The sequence below is a fragment of the Emydura macquarii genome, unplaced genomic scaffold (assembly GCF_026122565.2).
Source record: "Emydura macquarii macquarii isolate MOO-44397 ecotype Brisbane River unplaced genomic scaffold, CSIRO-AGI_Emac_v2 contig_3128, whole genome shotgun sequence".
Classification (NCBI taxonomy): Eukaryota; Metazoa; Chordata; order Testudines; family Chelidae; genus Emydura; species Emydura macquarii.
This window is the reverse complement of record NW_027133265.1, coordinates 406,682-423,032: the sequence shown is the minus strand read 5'-3', so window position 1 is coordinate 423,032 and position 16,351 is coordinate 406,682. Positions and strand designations below refer to the sequence as shown.

Sequence of the window (16,351 nt, the reverse complement as noted above, 5' to 3'; positions counted from 1 at the left end):
ACACAGTCAACCAGGACAGAATTGGTTCTCTCAAAGAATTAAAAGAAGGGACCAGTGATGTTAAAAAATCCACGTCTCCCAAGGATGAATTATCCCCCATAAACTTCAAATTAACACCACCACCACCACCAGGTTAAGTTAAGTAGCAATTTCTCTATTAGCCACATTTAATTTAACAATCCCCACTGATGAAACCAGATGTAAGATTCACCAAGCCACACATCCAAAGGAAATTGCTTTGACTTGAAAGTGTGCCCAAGGTGTCCATTATATCTAAGCAAGAGCACATATGGCCAGCCCTAGACCAAATGGCACCTGAGATGAGGGTCATCTTTGCTGCCCCTCCTTCCTCAATTGTTAAAATTTTGAGTATCTGACGAAGTGAGCTGCGCCTCACGAAAGCTTATGCCTGCTAAAATTAAATTTGTTAGTCTTTAAAGTGCCACAGAACTCTCGTTGTTTTTGCTGTATACAGACTAACATGGCTACCCCTCTGGAATTATTTTTTTATTGCATTTGTAGCCCATTTCATGACTTTGATGCACAATTTGCATGCAAGATTTATCCCTGTCATATAAGATGATAAATTTGCACACTCGGATCTGTAAATCTGTATTTATTGATGCCATATATAAGCAAATAAAAAAATAATTTCCTCTAAACTTACAGAAACTTTTTAATTTTAAGAATAACTGAAATGTACAAACATCAAGAAATTGAACTGTGCACCAACATTGGGTGGACTAGTATTAAATAGTGTCTATGTTCTGCAGTCTTAGAAAGTCATCAAACATTACGTGCTAAGCGTGGCAAAAGAAGTAACAGTATTTCTTTTATATTGTTGCATGGATAGGGGTTCAATAGATATCTCGGGCGTCACATTTATTAGTCGCTACTTAAACTCTTCAAGTCTTAAAACGCAAGTCCACTTTCACAATTACACAATAAAACAAGGTTCAGAATACCGCAGATGGACTCTGACTTCTCTTCAGTTCGTTCTTATATCTCACTGACTGACTGGCAATACCCCACCCCTTATATACCTGCGAGGGCATGGGTGACAGCTTTCTAGGGGGTTCGAGGAAAACGTAGTTCTCAGAAAGTCTGGAAGGTTCCACGAGATTCTACAGAGGTCCAGAAAATTCTAGGAGGTTAGTGAAAAAGGAATCCACCGATGGAATACCTGAAACATTTTACTTCAGACATTCTGTTTTCCCTTTTGTTGCTAACAACAAAAACAGCTCCCTGAGCCCTGCGCCTTCCCCAACCCCGGCAGCCGAGGCACTCACTTGGGTCGCCTGCCCCTAGATCAGGCCCTAAGAGCACATACTATATTACAAGACTGCACAGATTTCAGGTTTACAAGCTGAATCCCTGCATTAAGGTCTGGTTTAAAAAAAAAAAAAAATCTATGCCCCCATGGCCTGCAAAGCCTAATTTTAAAGAGAGTGAATTATGAAAGAGTATGTCAAAAAAAAAAAATGCAGGATATTTACTGAGAAATATCTGGTAAATATTGAGACAAATCCAGACCAACACTCATATGTGCCTGACAGAAGGCAACCAACACTACAACAGCAAGTTAAAGACAGAGTGCATCACAGCAAAACTTTACAGGGCCTGCTGATAACCAATCCACAGGCTATCTGAGCTCCTTTGGAGTTGTTCAGTCTTTTGAATCACTGCAAGAGCCACGCTGGAAGAGCAAAGGCTACATTCTAACTACCCAGCAGGAGTGCACTACCGGGTTGTGGGGAAAGGGAAGCAGAACCCCCTTCCTCCTAGTGCACCCTTTCAGAAAGAATGGGGCTGTTCGCACACCCTCAGCTCAGTGGGAGCTAAATGGTGCCAGGGGCGTGCGTATGACTAAGGGTGCATCTACATGGTGGGTAATGCACACTCCAGGGGTGTGATTTCTAAAGAGCACTAATATATTGCACAATAATTGGTCCATGTACACCCTGCTGGTGTGCACGATATTCTTACATTTCAAGGCCAGAGGGAACCATAGTGATCATCTACTCTGACCTCCTATGTAACGCAGGCCATAGCATTTCCCCAAAATAAGTCCTAGAGCAGATCTTTTAGAAAACCATCCAATTTTGATTTTAAATTTATCAGCGATGGAGAATCCACCATGACTGTTGGTAAATCGTACCTGTGGTTAATTACACTCACTGTCAAATATTTACTCCTTAATTCCTGTCTGAATTTCTCTAGCTTCAACTTCCAGCCATTGGATCATGTTATACCTTTGCCTGCTAGACTGAGGAGCCCATTGTTAAATATTTATTCCCAATGTAGATACTTACAGGTTGTAATCAAGTCATCAATTAACCTTCTCTTTATTAAGCTAAATAGATGGAGCTCCTTGAGTCTATCACTATAAAGCATGTTTTCTAATTGTTGTGGCTCTTCTCTAAACCCTCCAATTTATCAATATCCTTCTTGAGTTCTGAGCACCAGAACTGAACATGGTATTACCATGGTTGTGTCCACCCAGGGCCTCATCATTCCCAAATGGGGAGGTAAAATAATCTCTCTGCTCTTACTTGAGATTCCTGTTTATGCATCCCAGGATTGCATTAGCTCTTTTGGCCACAGTGTCACACTGGGAGCTCACGTTTAGCTGATTATCCACCAAGACCCCTACACTTTCTTCAGAGTCACTGCTTTCCAGGATAGAGAGCCCATCCTGCACATCTGGCCTCCATTCTTTGTTCCTAGATGTATACATTTACACTTAGCTGTATTAAAAAACATCTTATTTGCTTGTACCTAGTTTACCAAACGATCTAGAAAGATCACTCTGTATCAGTGACCTGTCCTCTTCATTATTTACCACCCCATCCTCTAATCTGTGTGTAATCTGCAACCTTTACCAGTGATGATTGTACGTTTTCTTCTAGTTCATTGATAAAAGTTTCCTAGTACACTTTAATGCAATGTTGCTTCAGTACTAGGCTAAAACACAGTAGGAAACTTTTTGTGCACACCAGCAGGGATCAACTAATGTGCACCATTTTAGTGTGCTTTAGAAATCACACTGTGTAGAAAAGCCCTAAGTGACCCGAGTACCATGCTGCAGTAACCCCAGAGGCATCTCCATCCCATCCACAACCCCTGAGTGTGGGGCTGATTCTCAAAGCCAGATCTGAGCCCCCACATCTAAATATCCTTTGAGCTGATTGATGAAGCATTGAGCTGTGCATATGGATAACCTGTTTTTCTAGCAAAATACCTATGGTCATGAATGGTCATTATCTCAGAAATACCAAGGCACCTGTTAAACCGACTTCTAAAATTGAATCAGATGAGAATTAATCATAGAATCATAGAGTTGGAAGGGATCTCAGGAGGTCATCTAGTCCAACCCCCTGCTCAAAGCAGGACTAACCAGACTGAGTTCTGAGTTAAAGGCCTAAAGACTCAGGATCTCCTTTTGCTGGGGGTATGGAGGGGATGTGTGAAAGGGAAAGGCCGCTATGCAGCCTGTTCTCCCCAGTCTCCATTTAACCACCACAGGATCTCCACGGAGCCCATCTGCCTTGTGGAAAAAAAATGTTCCAAGGCCACACCCTAAATCTCACAAGTCAATGTAGTGCTCCAGATCAACTTGTAATTAATCAAGAATTCCTTTCCTGCACCTCTTTATCAGGAAGGGAAGATAGGGGCTCAAAGTTTAATGGATTAATGTAGTGAATTCCCCTATACCATACGCATAGACCAGTCAGACAGATATATTCAATACAGCACATACTCAGTCAGTCACTGGAAATCATGTGGTAGTGACAGGAGTTAATTGCTATCCCACTCAGAGATCTCCCTAGGGATCATGAAGCATTATTTCATTGGGAAGTAACGACTTGCAGATGCAGTATCAGACAGGAATGTCTTTTGACAGGATGGCAGCAACCCTGTGTCATCTTTGCTGTTCCTGACAGCAGACCTGGGTCTGCTCTTAAAGCACGAGGGAGGAGCTATGCCTGTGAGCTACATGCTAGGGGACAGGTAAGATGGAATATGCTGCAGGACGTTTAATTTCCTAAGGGGCTGAATGAGCATAATTGATAAAAGGGGGAAACAACAAAGGGATGTTTATAAACATTTTTAAAACATGGGCCCATGCTTGTCTCCCACTGACAGCTGTGTAATGCAGTCTAAGAGGCATGTGGTCCTTTAAGGCCACAGTTGCCTGCTTAACAGTCAGGATTGACTATAAATGAGCCCTGCTGTTTTTTAAAGCCCCTAGTGATATGGTCCTTTCTATATGCAGGACTCTCTCTTTGCTGGATAGCTGTGCTGTGACACTGATCACCTTTTAGGGATTCCATCCTTTTCACTGTCGCCCAGCAGGCAACTCCAGATTGCAGAACATGCTCTCCCTTTACATCTGCTTTGCTTATGTCTCCCCACGTCACATTTATGTGGTGTATTTAGCTATGACTCTGCTTTCTGTGTACTGTACTTTTAAATGTAAGCATTCTGCCTGCCTAGCTTCCAGATGGAGGATATTCTGAGCTGAATGACACTTACACTGCTGTCACCTTCATAAAACTGTACATTTGTTCTTTGTCATTTTCCTTAATTTAATAATACCTAGTCCTGTTATAGCACTTTTCATCCATAGATCTCAAAGCACTTTACAAAGAAGATCAGTATCATTATCCCCATTTTCACAGATTCATAGATTCCAAGGCCAGGAGAGACCATTATGACCATCTAGTTAGACCTTCTGTATAACACAGACCATAGAACTTCACCAAAATAATTCCTAGGGCAGATCTTTTAGAAAGCCATCCAATCTTGATTCAAAAAATTGTCAGCGATGGAGACTCCACCACGACCCTTGGTAAATTGTTCTGATGGTTAATTACTCACACTGTTAAAAATGCATACCTTATTTTCAGTCTGACTTTGTATAGCTTCAATTTCCAGCCATTATAAAGTTGTTATATCTTTATCTGTTAGACTGAATAGCCCATTATTAAATATTTGTTCCCCACATACATATTTAAAGACTGTCCTCAAGTTATCTCTTAACTCTTTTTGTGAAGCTAAATAGATGGAGCTCTTTGCGTCTATCACTCTAAGGCAAAATTTCTAATAGTTTAATCATTCTTGTGTCTCTTCTCTGAACCCTCTCCAATCAATATCCTTCTTGAATTGCGGGCACCAGAACTGGACACAGTATTCCAGCAGTAGTTGCACCAGTACCAATTACAGAGGTAAAATAACTTCTCTACTCTTACTTGAGATTCCCCTTATGCATCCCAGGATCACATTAACTCTTTTGGCCACAACGCTGCATTGGCAGCTCATGTTCAGCTGATTATCCATCATGACCCCACAATCTTTTTCAAAGTCACTGCTTCCTATGATAGAGTCCCCATCCTGTAAGTATGGCCTGCATTCTTTGTTCCTAGAAGTGTATGTTTATATTTACTGTATTAAACACACATTGTTTGCTTGCACCTTGTTTACCAAGGGATCCAGATCACTTTGTATCAGTGACCTGTTCTCTTCATTATTTATCACTCCCCCAATTTTTGTGAGATCTGCAAACTTTAATCAGTGATGATTTTATGTTTTCTTCCAAGTCATTAATAAAAATGTTAAACAGCATAGGGCCAAGTACCCATCCCTGATGGATCCCACTAAAACACACCCACTTGATGACGATTCCCTATTTACAATTACATTCTGAGACCTATCAGTTAGCCAGTTTTTAAACCACTTCATGTGCCATGTTCATTTTATATTGTTTTAGTTTGTTAATCAAAATGTTGTGCAGTTTGAAGTCAAATGCCTTACAGAAGTCTAAGCAAAGATTTTAAAGATGGTGAAGCAGAGGTACAGAGATTTCCCCAACATCACTCAGAAGCAGAGACAGGATAGAACCCAGACCACAGTAGTCAGAGTAATCATCAACCAGATGGTGGGAATCTCTCAGCCAGTCTATGCAAGCTTCTTGCCTTCATGCTTTGCTCCAGATGGAGTAAGTGCAGATAAGCCTCTTATTTTTGTTAGACTGCATTACATTTTGCTGGCTCAGATTGGGAGGCAGGTTTGTGTACAGTATAGTACGTGTGTATAAAACTTTCATCTCATTATTATCCTTCAGCTTTCTCTCTCCCCATCCTTCCAAACTGAGTCAAGACAGAAGCACTTCCTAGTGTATAAATAAAGATATCAGTTTTTACATTTATACAGCAAAATAAGATGTGCTTCTTCTGGTGATACTTTCTAAAGACAACATCTAGAGGCAACAAAACACCAACCAATCTACTAGTCCCTGTTTCCCACAGAACGAACAGTAAATATAAGAAAGATCCAGGCCTCACCTTGTTAGGATAGTTTCTTTCCAAGGAGCAGGGCTGAGGACTGCCACTGTTATTCCACCCAGCCTCCTGCAAGATGTCAGGGGTCTGCTGTCTGGTCTGCCGTGACACAATAAAGTGAATCCGCTTCTCACTGGCCTACATGACGAGACACAGATGTAAATCCTGCTGTTATGCAGCTACAAAGCCAACTTTTCCAGCACTAGAAATTCACATAGTCCAGGTCTTATTTAAGCTTGCTGTTATTTTAATTTCCTTTTAAGAGGATATTTTGGTCGTAGATTTTGGCCAACTGAAGGGCAATTCTTTTCTGAGCCTCCACCCTTATTATTAGCTTGTCACAAGAGGAAACAATAATGCAAGATCAGCTCTGTACAACATAGACTGCGAAACTGAAGTTAACTCTCTAAAAGCCTGTTATCGTGCATTCAAAATTTCTCCTGAATTAACAATCCCATCACATGCTAGTGCTGCTCAGTTCTTGCTTTGATATATTTATTCTGTTCACCTAAGTACATTAGCACAGGTAACTAGTTTGATGTAAACAGTAGGAATATATAAAACTGCTGTTTGATGGAAACTGCGGAAGCAATGCCGCTTCTCTCAAAATGATGAAATGCTCACATTGAGGGGGGCTAGTGGCAGAATTTTGTTCAGTAGGATGCCGTTAACATGATTAATGTAGCTTTCATTTAGAGAAGGGAACATGCTACTATTTTGAACAATAAAATCTTAACAGACTCATGTAACAGGAAGGAGACAGCATGACTAATCACAGGACTGGGAGCCAGGCACTCCAAAATTCAAACCCTGCCACTACTACTTACTCAAGTAGCCCTCCGAAAGTCATGACACTTTTTGGTCTGTCTACTTTTTTCATCTGTAAAATGGGGATTATAAGACTGTATCCCACAGAAGGGCTGTGAGGATTCACCAATTTGTACATCGCTTTGAAGTTGCAGGCTGCTATATTTGTTTAATTATTTTGACTATTATATGATAGCGAAAAGCCTCTGTGTGGTTGGATCAGTACTTGAGAGGCCAGTCCTACCTCCAGGAGTAGACAACCAAATTCTGCTCTGAGTTAGATTGGTACAACTCCACTGAAGTCAACAGTGCTGTACAGTATAACTGAGAATACAATTTAACTGAGTAAATTCAATATGTGGTACTTTCCTAACATAAAATCAAACTAATACAAATAAAGAAAAATGTATTGGTAGTTCCAGCAGTTTAAGACATGCTGCTATATGGGAAAATCCAAAGTTAATTTTAAGAACTGTAATCTCTTGTTCGTCAGGCTGAAGAGGCTGGAAATGCTGCAGATTCAAAAAGCTCAGTTCTTGGGGACAAGGAAAGCCACTAATGGCTTCCCAAGGGAGCCCTTGGGCTCAGGCTATTATTGTAACATAGAGCCTCCTTGTCAGAATTTAAAGAGGATAAAAAACCACAGTTTCAGAACCCTAGGTATATTGGTCTGGGTTGGAAGAGACTCCAAGGAGAGAGTTGAGGGTGGAAAGGCTTTTAAAAGGAGATGTAAATCAAACCTGGGACTCAACCCTGCTCTCACCACTGTCAACTCTCTCTCAGTAACTTCCAGTGGGAGTCAGATTGGGCCCTTGAGTTTTGTTAAATTTTTCTTTACTGGTTCAAAATTCTTTGCTGTGATTTCAAAAAAATGTTTTTGATGGGTTTTAAAATAACAATATAAATAATCAATATTTCCAGTCTGAAATCCTCATATTGGGCTAGATACTACTTCAAAACAAGTTATACTGTTGATCTCAATGGGAAACGTGCATTTCCCTGTGAACTTTCAAATCTTTGGAGGTTTTGCCTTACGTTGGATTTTATCAGCAACATATATATCAACAACAGTTGCATCCGACGAAGTGGGTTTCTACCCACGAAAGCTTATGGCCAAATAAATGTGTTAGTCTTTAAGGTGCCACAGAACTCTTGCTGTTTTGCTAAAAGCAGACTAACACAGCTACCCCTCTGGAACTCATATATATCAACCACTCTCTCATGAGGTATACATTTTGTATACGTATACTCACACACAAGTGTGCACATATATGCATTTTAAAAGACCCTTAATATATCTATTCTAGGTATTTGTACCATAATCATCACTATGATATATTAACACCTGGAACTGGAATCTGCCGGGTACCAGAGAATGGAAGCGTGGGTGTTGGGAGAAAAGAAATATAGTAATCCCTAACCTATGAAGGTGTTTAAAACCTAGAAGCACAACACAAGACTAAATGACCTAATGGTGTAATACCCCTTAACACGCAATTCTACCGTAAAACAAACATTTTACAACTTCAGTTTAAAACTTCTCTCTCTCTTAAAACTCTCTTTTACACTAGTCTCATTCTGGAACTACTTTGTGCAGGATATTCCCCAGCACTGTGCTAGAAGAGCCCAGGGCTGCTCTAAATACACTGCAATAGTCACAATTATTATTGTTATATGGCATCAGCTGATCATCATCAGTTGAGATGGGGCTACACTGGGGCACTGTACAAACCCATAGCAAGAGAGAGTCCCCATGCCAAAGAGTCTACAGGCTAACCAGACAAAAGCCAAAAAGACCAGGGGAGGTTCTGTGTAGCTCAGGAGATTCTGTCAACACCTCTTTTCCTCCAGCTACATTAGCAGCAGGGAGAGTAAGTGGTGCCCAAACCACAGCTTTGTCTTTGGGCCAGACTTTGCAGCCAAATTTAATGTTGGGTCTGTGCAGAGTCAACACACCGCACTGGAGGAACTAGCCAAAAAATCTTGACAAAAAGGCAGGTGAATAATCAACCAGATCACTCCTCTGGGCAGTTGATTTCTCCACAGTGAAGCAGTGGGCTCCATTGTACTCATTTTAAAAATTCTTCTTGCTTTGGCTTGACACTCATTCATTCAGAACAGAAAACTTGTATTATATGGCAATGTCTAGTGTGAAAACATATCCAGAGGAAGAGAAAGAAGATAAGCAATGTGTTGCTGTTACTATGTTTCCTGAATTGACACTGACATTCATATAGGCTGAAGCCTGGTTCTCCTCTCCCTTGCACAATTTGTTGTTATTTGCACCTGGGCAAAGTGGGTATAGAATGTTACAATCCTGGTTTGGTAGCCTCTTTACCCATAATTTGCATTCCCTTTGCATAGGTGTAAATCACTGCGCAAGCCACAGGAACTGTGGAGAATCAGCTCCTGGAAGTGTGGCTGAGGGGAACATTTGGCCACTGCATTGAATAACCAATCAAGGGAGATGTTGATATGGAAAGAAGTGATTGGATGGCAGATGTAAAAGTCAACAAGATTTCACTGTTTCTCATCTGAAATCTTGGGAAGCATAATTCTATGACTTTGCTGCATAATTCTGGGGTCTCTGCTTATAATTTAGCTTTAAAGTGCGACATCTGATCCATCCTGACCATAGGTGATGGGGCAAATGTGAAAAGTCCAAAATACAAATTTTATGATTTATGCACATCCCTAATTATCACCTTAACATTTTCTTCGTTTCAGTTTTTGTGACTGAGTCTATAACAGCCAGACACCTAATCTACTGATTAACAAGTACTTAATATATGCTAATATCTAACTGCTAGGGCTGATGAATCAGACCTTTCTCAGTTGTCCATCATTTAGGAGCCAAATCTAATCATGCTCTCAGAAACCTGATTTTCTTTCACCTATATTCTGTGAAATGAGTCAGGAAAGTGAAGCTATAGGACAAGAGAATAAAATGATAATCACGACCTCCACCGCCACTTAAGGCATATAGTGCTTTACAAATGTTAATTAAGGTTATTTATATTTTAAAATCTGATCTCATATTTTGAACTTCCTGTACTGTTTTTTTTTTTTTGGTTCCTTGTCTAAATGAGAGTCCTACATTTGGGTCTTGGCAGGTTGTTGAGAAATCTGGGGATGAAGTACTGCGCTGTGTAAAAAGCAGATGCAAAACATTTGTGGCCTTGATATAATCGTTCTCCTCTGAAATAATGTGGAAACAAGCAAGGAGATTTATGAAAAACATGACAAAAAGGACACACAGTCTGGGAATTCTGTGTTAGGCAAATATGATTCATGGAGCTCACATCAGTGCAATGTAATCCTGGCATGTTTGGAAACATGAGTCAAAGTCTTTGATGGGCATGTTGTTTAAATCCTCAGAGGCTGGTGTGCGTTTCAAGCATTTATATAAATAACATCCATTCTTTGGAACTAGTAAGAGCTTTAGTTGTGTTTTTAAACATTTGTGTGAATGGTCTCATTAGTCATTTTTTCCATCTCTTCCCAAAGCTGAGGGAGTGTGTGTTTCCTGCATATAAAGCACTATTGCTTTGTTTTTTAAACTTATGGAAATGTTCTAGGAATACCCATTTTCATGAAGGTTTCATTTCATACATTGCTCTCCGCACAGAATATCCCCCTTTCTATTCGTGATCTACACAAGGAAAACCAGAACAACACTCAGCCACGATTCCAACAACTGATATTATGCAAGGTGGTGTACACAATCTCACTCCACAGCCAAAATGTACTCTACTTGGATTAGGCTGACTATGGAACACATACCCGTTAACACACAACTGAGTAAATGAACATTTCTCAGCTCTGTTACAGACTTTCAATACACACTGAGCACAGAAGCCCATGAATCGATGCTAAAATATAAGCCTGTTAAAAACAGTACACTAAGCTGAAGTCTCTTCTCAGGGAAGCCCATGTATTTACACTGCAGTCAATAAGCTTATACAAAGGACAGAGGGGAGGATCTGGCCTGATTTGTTGTCTTTGCATTTATACATGTGAAATGCTTCCATACATATGAATCGTACATCCCACTAAACCAGACAAGCAAAATAAGCACAATGATTCTGCCGTAAATGCAAGAGTTAGCAGTAAATGACTCTAGGTTGTTTTCCTGGTAGCATTATGGCATCCTAAAGAAAATCGCAGAGATTAGATTGGAGGGGGGATGTGGAAACACAGGAACAGCCATACAGGGTCAGACCAATGGTCCATCTAGCACAGTAGCCTGTCTTCTGACAGTAGCCAATGCCAGCTGCTTCAATGGGAAAGAAATCAGGTAGTGGGGAGGGGAGTTTAGTGTTCTGTGGGCAATTTAAGTGCATTTATTTTTGTAATTTTGGTAGGGGTGCCTAGTACCAGGGATAGATGCCACTTTTAGTTATTTGTATAAATATAAACAAACAAACAAAAAATTGACCTAATCTATACAATCTGAATGCAGAGCCCATCTTTCCCAAAGTACCGGGCTCCGCAGATGCAGGGTTTACGTTTGGCCCATCTCTAGCACCTACTAGTACTGTAAATGGTATCCACAAGAAACTATTGAGATTGGAAGGTAATATATATGATACCAATATTTTTCTCTTCTTGGCACAGAGCATGGGTTCAGGGCAATAGAACCCTTAATATCCTTTGACAAATAGTGTTAATTCTAACGCTTCTCTCACCCCTTACTGTGATGCCTATCCCAAGAGTCATATTGAGCACATCAGCAAGTCTGGCATTCACCAGGTTAAAAATCCTACTGCTGACAAGCAGAATATCCAAAGAGATTAAATTTAGTTTAAAATCATAACTAGGCCTCTTGAATAGTCTTGCACATGTAGCAGATGTCCATTATTTTTATGGAGTTCTTGGCCAGTATGGGCAAAATTTTCACCCATGTGCCCTCCCTGAAGGCAGTGGGGTTGCATAGGTTTAAGTGACAGCAGAATTTGGTCCGTCGCATCCACCTTGATATGGCTCAGAGTGTGGCAGGGACATGGAACTGGATGGGGGAATGATGGATTTTTTTCAGTCTAGTTAGAGGAGTTCAGAAACTGGGGTCAAGTCATCATGACAAACCTGTATCAGCTGGGCTGCATTTTCCGGACTGCCGTACCAAAGATCATGCCCATTAATAGCTAACACCTGGTCATTCTCTCGAAGCTGTCCATCACGGGCAGCCACACCTCCTTCCAGCAAGTTGAAGATGAATACCCCAGGTTCATCTGCCTTGCGGACCAGCTTTATTCCTAGCTGCTCATCTGGGCTGCTTTTATTTAGAACAACATGAAAACTGTCATCCCGGCTGTAGTGAGCCTCAAGGGAAAGTCCATTGTTTCGGCATCGGTATCTCTGCTCTCTGAGCACAGTGAGACGGAGCACCTGACAGGGCTGCTTCAGAACTGACAGGGCATAGTTGTGAGGAACATTGTTGATATCCATGCCATTCACCTGGAAGAGAGAGCCATAAATCAGCCATGTAAAGAAGCATCTAAACTGAACTGGCACTGTAGACAGCTGATCTATTTACACAGATGTCTCCACGTTAACTGACATGCAGTATTTGAAACTGTGTCACACAAGAGGCCAAGTTTTATTATATAATATCCTCCCCCCAAGGACAGGACGCAGCATACAGATGCTTACTGTCTTTTTCCTCTCTCACTGATTATCTCCAGACATAACTGTTATTTTTCAGTTTATTATTGTCCCTCCTCAGGCCCCAATATCCTTTTGTGTATCTTCATTTTATTCCACTAGTGTCTGATGTCAAACCATCTTACCAGCTATCCTTCCTCCTACTCCCACTCCTTTTCTGCAATGTCCTTGTTCATTATCTTACAACCACTGTGGTTACGGTAGACAGTCTGTATCCCCAATTTCCTACCTCACTAAAGAGCTTCTAATTGTAATGGAGGAAAAAATCCCGAGTAGTTTTAGTTCACTGTGTTCCAGAATCTCAGCTTGAAGCTATGCTGATTTACATTAGCTGAGGAACTGGCCCTTCATGTTTTCCTACATTTCTGGAGTCAGAAGAGTTAACGTTTCTTTCAGACAAAGATCTTTAAAACAATGCTGCAATTTTTGTTTTGTAAAACTGACTGGCTATTGCGCTTTATCCTTACTAAATGAAAAACATTTGCAGGGTTTTAATTTGCTGGAGGAAAAACCAAACTAGATAACAGCCTCGATGCAGTTTTACATTATAATAGCATAGCCGTTTAAACATTTTAAAATGTTTCCATACTGCAACAAAAATGATCCCCAGCAGGGATAAAACAACTCAGCTTGGCGTGGTTTTGTAAACAGCTTCTGTGGCCACTAAATGTAGTCCCTGCTAACCTGTTATCATCTTGAACTATCAGCAATGCTGCAACTCTGCTACTCTGAGCTGGGACCAGGACAAAAGAAAAACAGACAGGCCATGTCTACACTTAAACAATTACAGTGGCACAGCTACACTGGTGCCATAGTACTTCAATGGAGATACTCATTACAGCAATGGGAGGGGTTCTCCTGTCACAGTAGTTAATCCACCTCCCCAAGAGGCAGTAGCTAGGCTGACAGAAGAAATCGTCCATTGATCTAGTACTGTCTAAACCAGGGGTTAGGTTGGCTTAACTCTGTCATTAAGGGGAGTGGATTTTTCACACCCCAGAGCAATGTAATTGGGTCGACCTGATTTTTTAGACAGGGACTGTGAAAGGAGGCATGCCAAGCTGGCTGTTAAAAGTTATAGCTCTGAGGGAATCCTGTAGTATAAATATACAGAGGCTCCATCAACTACACATTCTCAAATCATCAAGGCAATGAAAAAAGGGAATTAGTACTGTCTTTATTAAGTACCACTGTGCCATTGCTCTTCTCTTTTAAGAATTGAAATACTATAGATTTTAGTAGCCAGGCGGGCCTCAGAGCCCACAAGCACTGTGAGAGAAATGGCACTTTTGCAGCCTTTGTTCAGAAACCACAGTTGAAATATTCAAAAGAGAGATCATTTAAAAGCAGTTGGCCTCATTTTTTACCCATCCCTCATCTATTTCTATAGAAACAGCCAACGTCACTGAGTTGTTTGAGTTTCCTCATAGATTTCAGCCATGGCAGCTGACTCAGCTGTTTATCAAAAAGCACCTACTGAAATAGGGACTCATCCTGCCAGGTGCTGAGAGTCTCCCAATGTTGATGAGAACTGAAGGCATTAAGCACCCACTGGATTGGGCCTGTAAGAAGCCAATAGGAGCTTCAGGGCCAAATTCACTGCTGGTGGAACTCCATTAAAGTCAATGGGGGTTGCATCAGGTGAGAATTTAGCTCTCAATGTATTCACAACATTTCCTTTAAAAAACACAAACCCGCAATATTGGAACAGTCTTTATAATCCCTGAAACTCAATTAAAGATTTAAAAAAATGAACCTTTCTTTTATTCAAATGTGTGAACATCCCTAAACATTCCCTTCCCCTGCCAGTTCATAAAAGTACCTGTGTATTTCTAGTAGTGTGATTAAACCAGACTCCAGACAGTGATGGGAGAACTTAAAGGTTTGGAGCTTCTATTTGGTTAAGCAACGTTTTGTTTATCAGAAGCTTATCTGAACATCTTGGCTCTCATTGTCCTTGCCCTGCAGCTTGTGTAGTCATTAGTGCAAAGGGGGTGTGAAAACTGTCAAGCCAGAATGGTCGTGTTTCACACGCCCTTTGCACTAGTCTCAATCAGTAAACAGGGCAATGGAGAATTAGGCCCCTTTCATCCAGAAGTGGGACTCGAAATGTCACAAGAACAGGCTGAACTGTACTTCCTGATCCTGGCTGGGTCAGAAATGGCACAGGAGTACCCTCTCTTACTGCATTTTGGTCCTTCCACCTCAGGCCAGAGAGCAGAGGGGCCTGAAACTCAAGAGAAAATGAGTAAACCAATCTGTAATTTTCACAAAAAGGTTTGGTTGAAGTTTTGAGCAAAGGTTAGGTTCAATTCTTATTTGTGCAATTCAGTTCATCCATCCTTATTTACTGAGGCCCCAATTCGGGAAATCATGCCTATTCAGGGCAGCACCTAAGCACATGCCTGTGTGATTGAAGGAACCATATCAAGCACCAGAATATGCAGTTCAATCACACAACTTTTCATGCGTTATGCTTCTATATACACAAACAGATAAGTCTTACATCTCTACTGCTGTATGTATTTATACTGATTTGTTCTTTGTTAAGATGTTAACCCTTTACCTGGCATTTCCACAGGACTGTACCTTTAGTATCATGTCTCCTGGCAGTAATCTTCCATCTCTGGCAATCACCCCATCCCGATAGATATGTTGTATAATGATGTGCACCAAAGGAGTCTCACTGCCTCCCACAACCCTAATGGCAAGGCTTTCTTTCGGATCAGGACGATTGATCCTGATACTGGTGATTTCTCCATCTGGAATCAGGTGATATAATCTGGGGAAGACTGAAATGCACATAAAAAGATATTTATCTGGAGTAATAATTTTGCTTAATAAACTTCCCGCACCCCACAACTTCAGGTCTCTGCAGCAGATCCAACCAGGTTTTAGCAGTTGATATGGTTTATGTTAAAGGGGAGGAAAGGATGTCCTTGTTTTCTCAGGGATTGCTTTCATTAGTAAATTCAAGCTTTAATGTTTTTTTAAATCAGTTCTTTGCATCTTCTACCTTGATGAACTGCGACTTCCCCACTCATAAGAACAATTCAACAGAACACAGCTGGCACCTTCAGAGTGATCCAGGCAGGTGAAATGTATTTAAAGGAAAACTGCAGTGATTTGTTCTAATCTCTTAGGAGAACGGAGCAGATACTTTCTCTCTCAAATATCCTCCCTTCCCAGGCAGTTCTTTACTGGCTCAAAGACTGTATTAGAGGGACGTGTGTAATTACCAAACAAACCAAGAGCCTCCAGGGGCAGCAGCCTAACCTACTAGCCCAGAACCCATAACTGTTGTCATAGACTTTCTTCACTTATGTGAGCATGCGTCCAGGGCTTGCCTAAGCAATACCTACTATTGATTTAGTAGTCTGGGTTTCAGCACCAGAACAGAAAGTGCTTGGCTCACAAAACCTGAGGAAGTAGAAAGTTTCCTAATATCCAAATTAAAAGGAATGACAAGATCCTCTGGGCTACCCAAAAGACGTGACATTTTCTTTACAGGAGCTTTTCTACTTCACTGTATGGAGCTC

General features: G+C 40.9%; 1 protein-coding gene across 2 annotated transcripts in view; it reads right to left on the bottom strand.

Annotated features, from left to right (window-relative positions):
* The window catches only part of LNX1 (ligand of numb-protein X 1), a 111,503-nt gene that overhangs the window by 19,484 nt on the left and 75,668 nt on the right, over positions 1–16,351 (bottom strand). For both annotated transcript variants that reach the window (XM_067531136.1, XM_067531137.1), the window contains 3 exons: positions 15,402–15,604; positions 12,234–12,605; positions 6,345–6,479 (listed from right to left, as the gene is read on the bottom strand). In XM_067531136.1, coding sequence (XP_067387237.1) covers positions 6,345–6,479; positions 12,234–12,605; positions 15,402–15,604 — 710 coding nt within the window. The remainder of the gene's footprint in view (positions 1–6,344; positions 6,480–12,233; positions 12,606–15,401; positions 15,605–16,351) is intronic.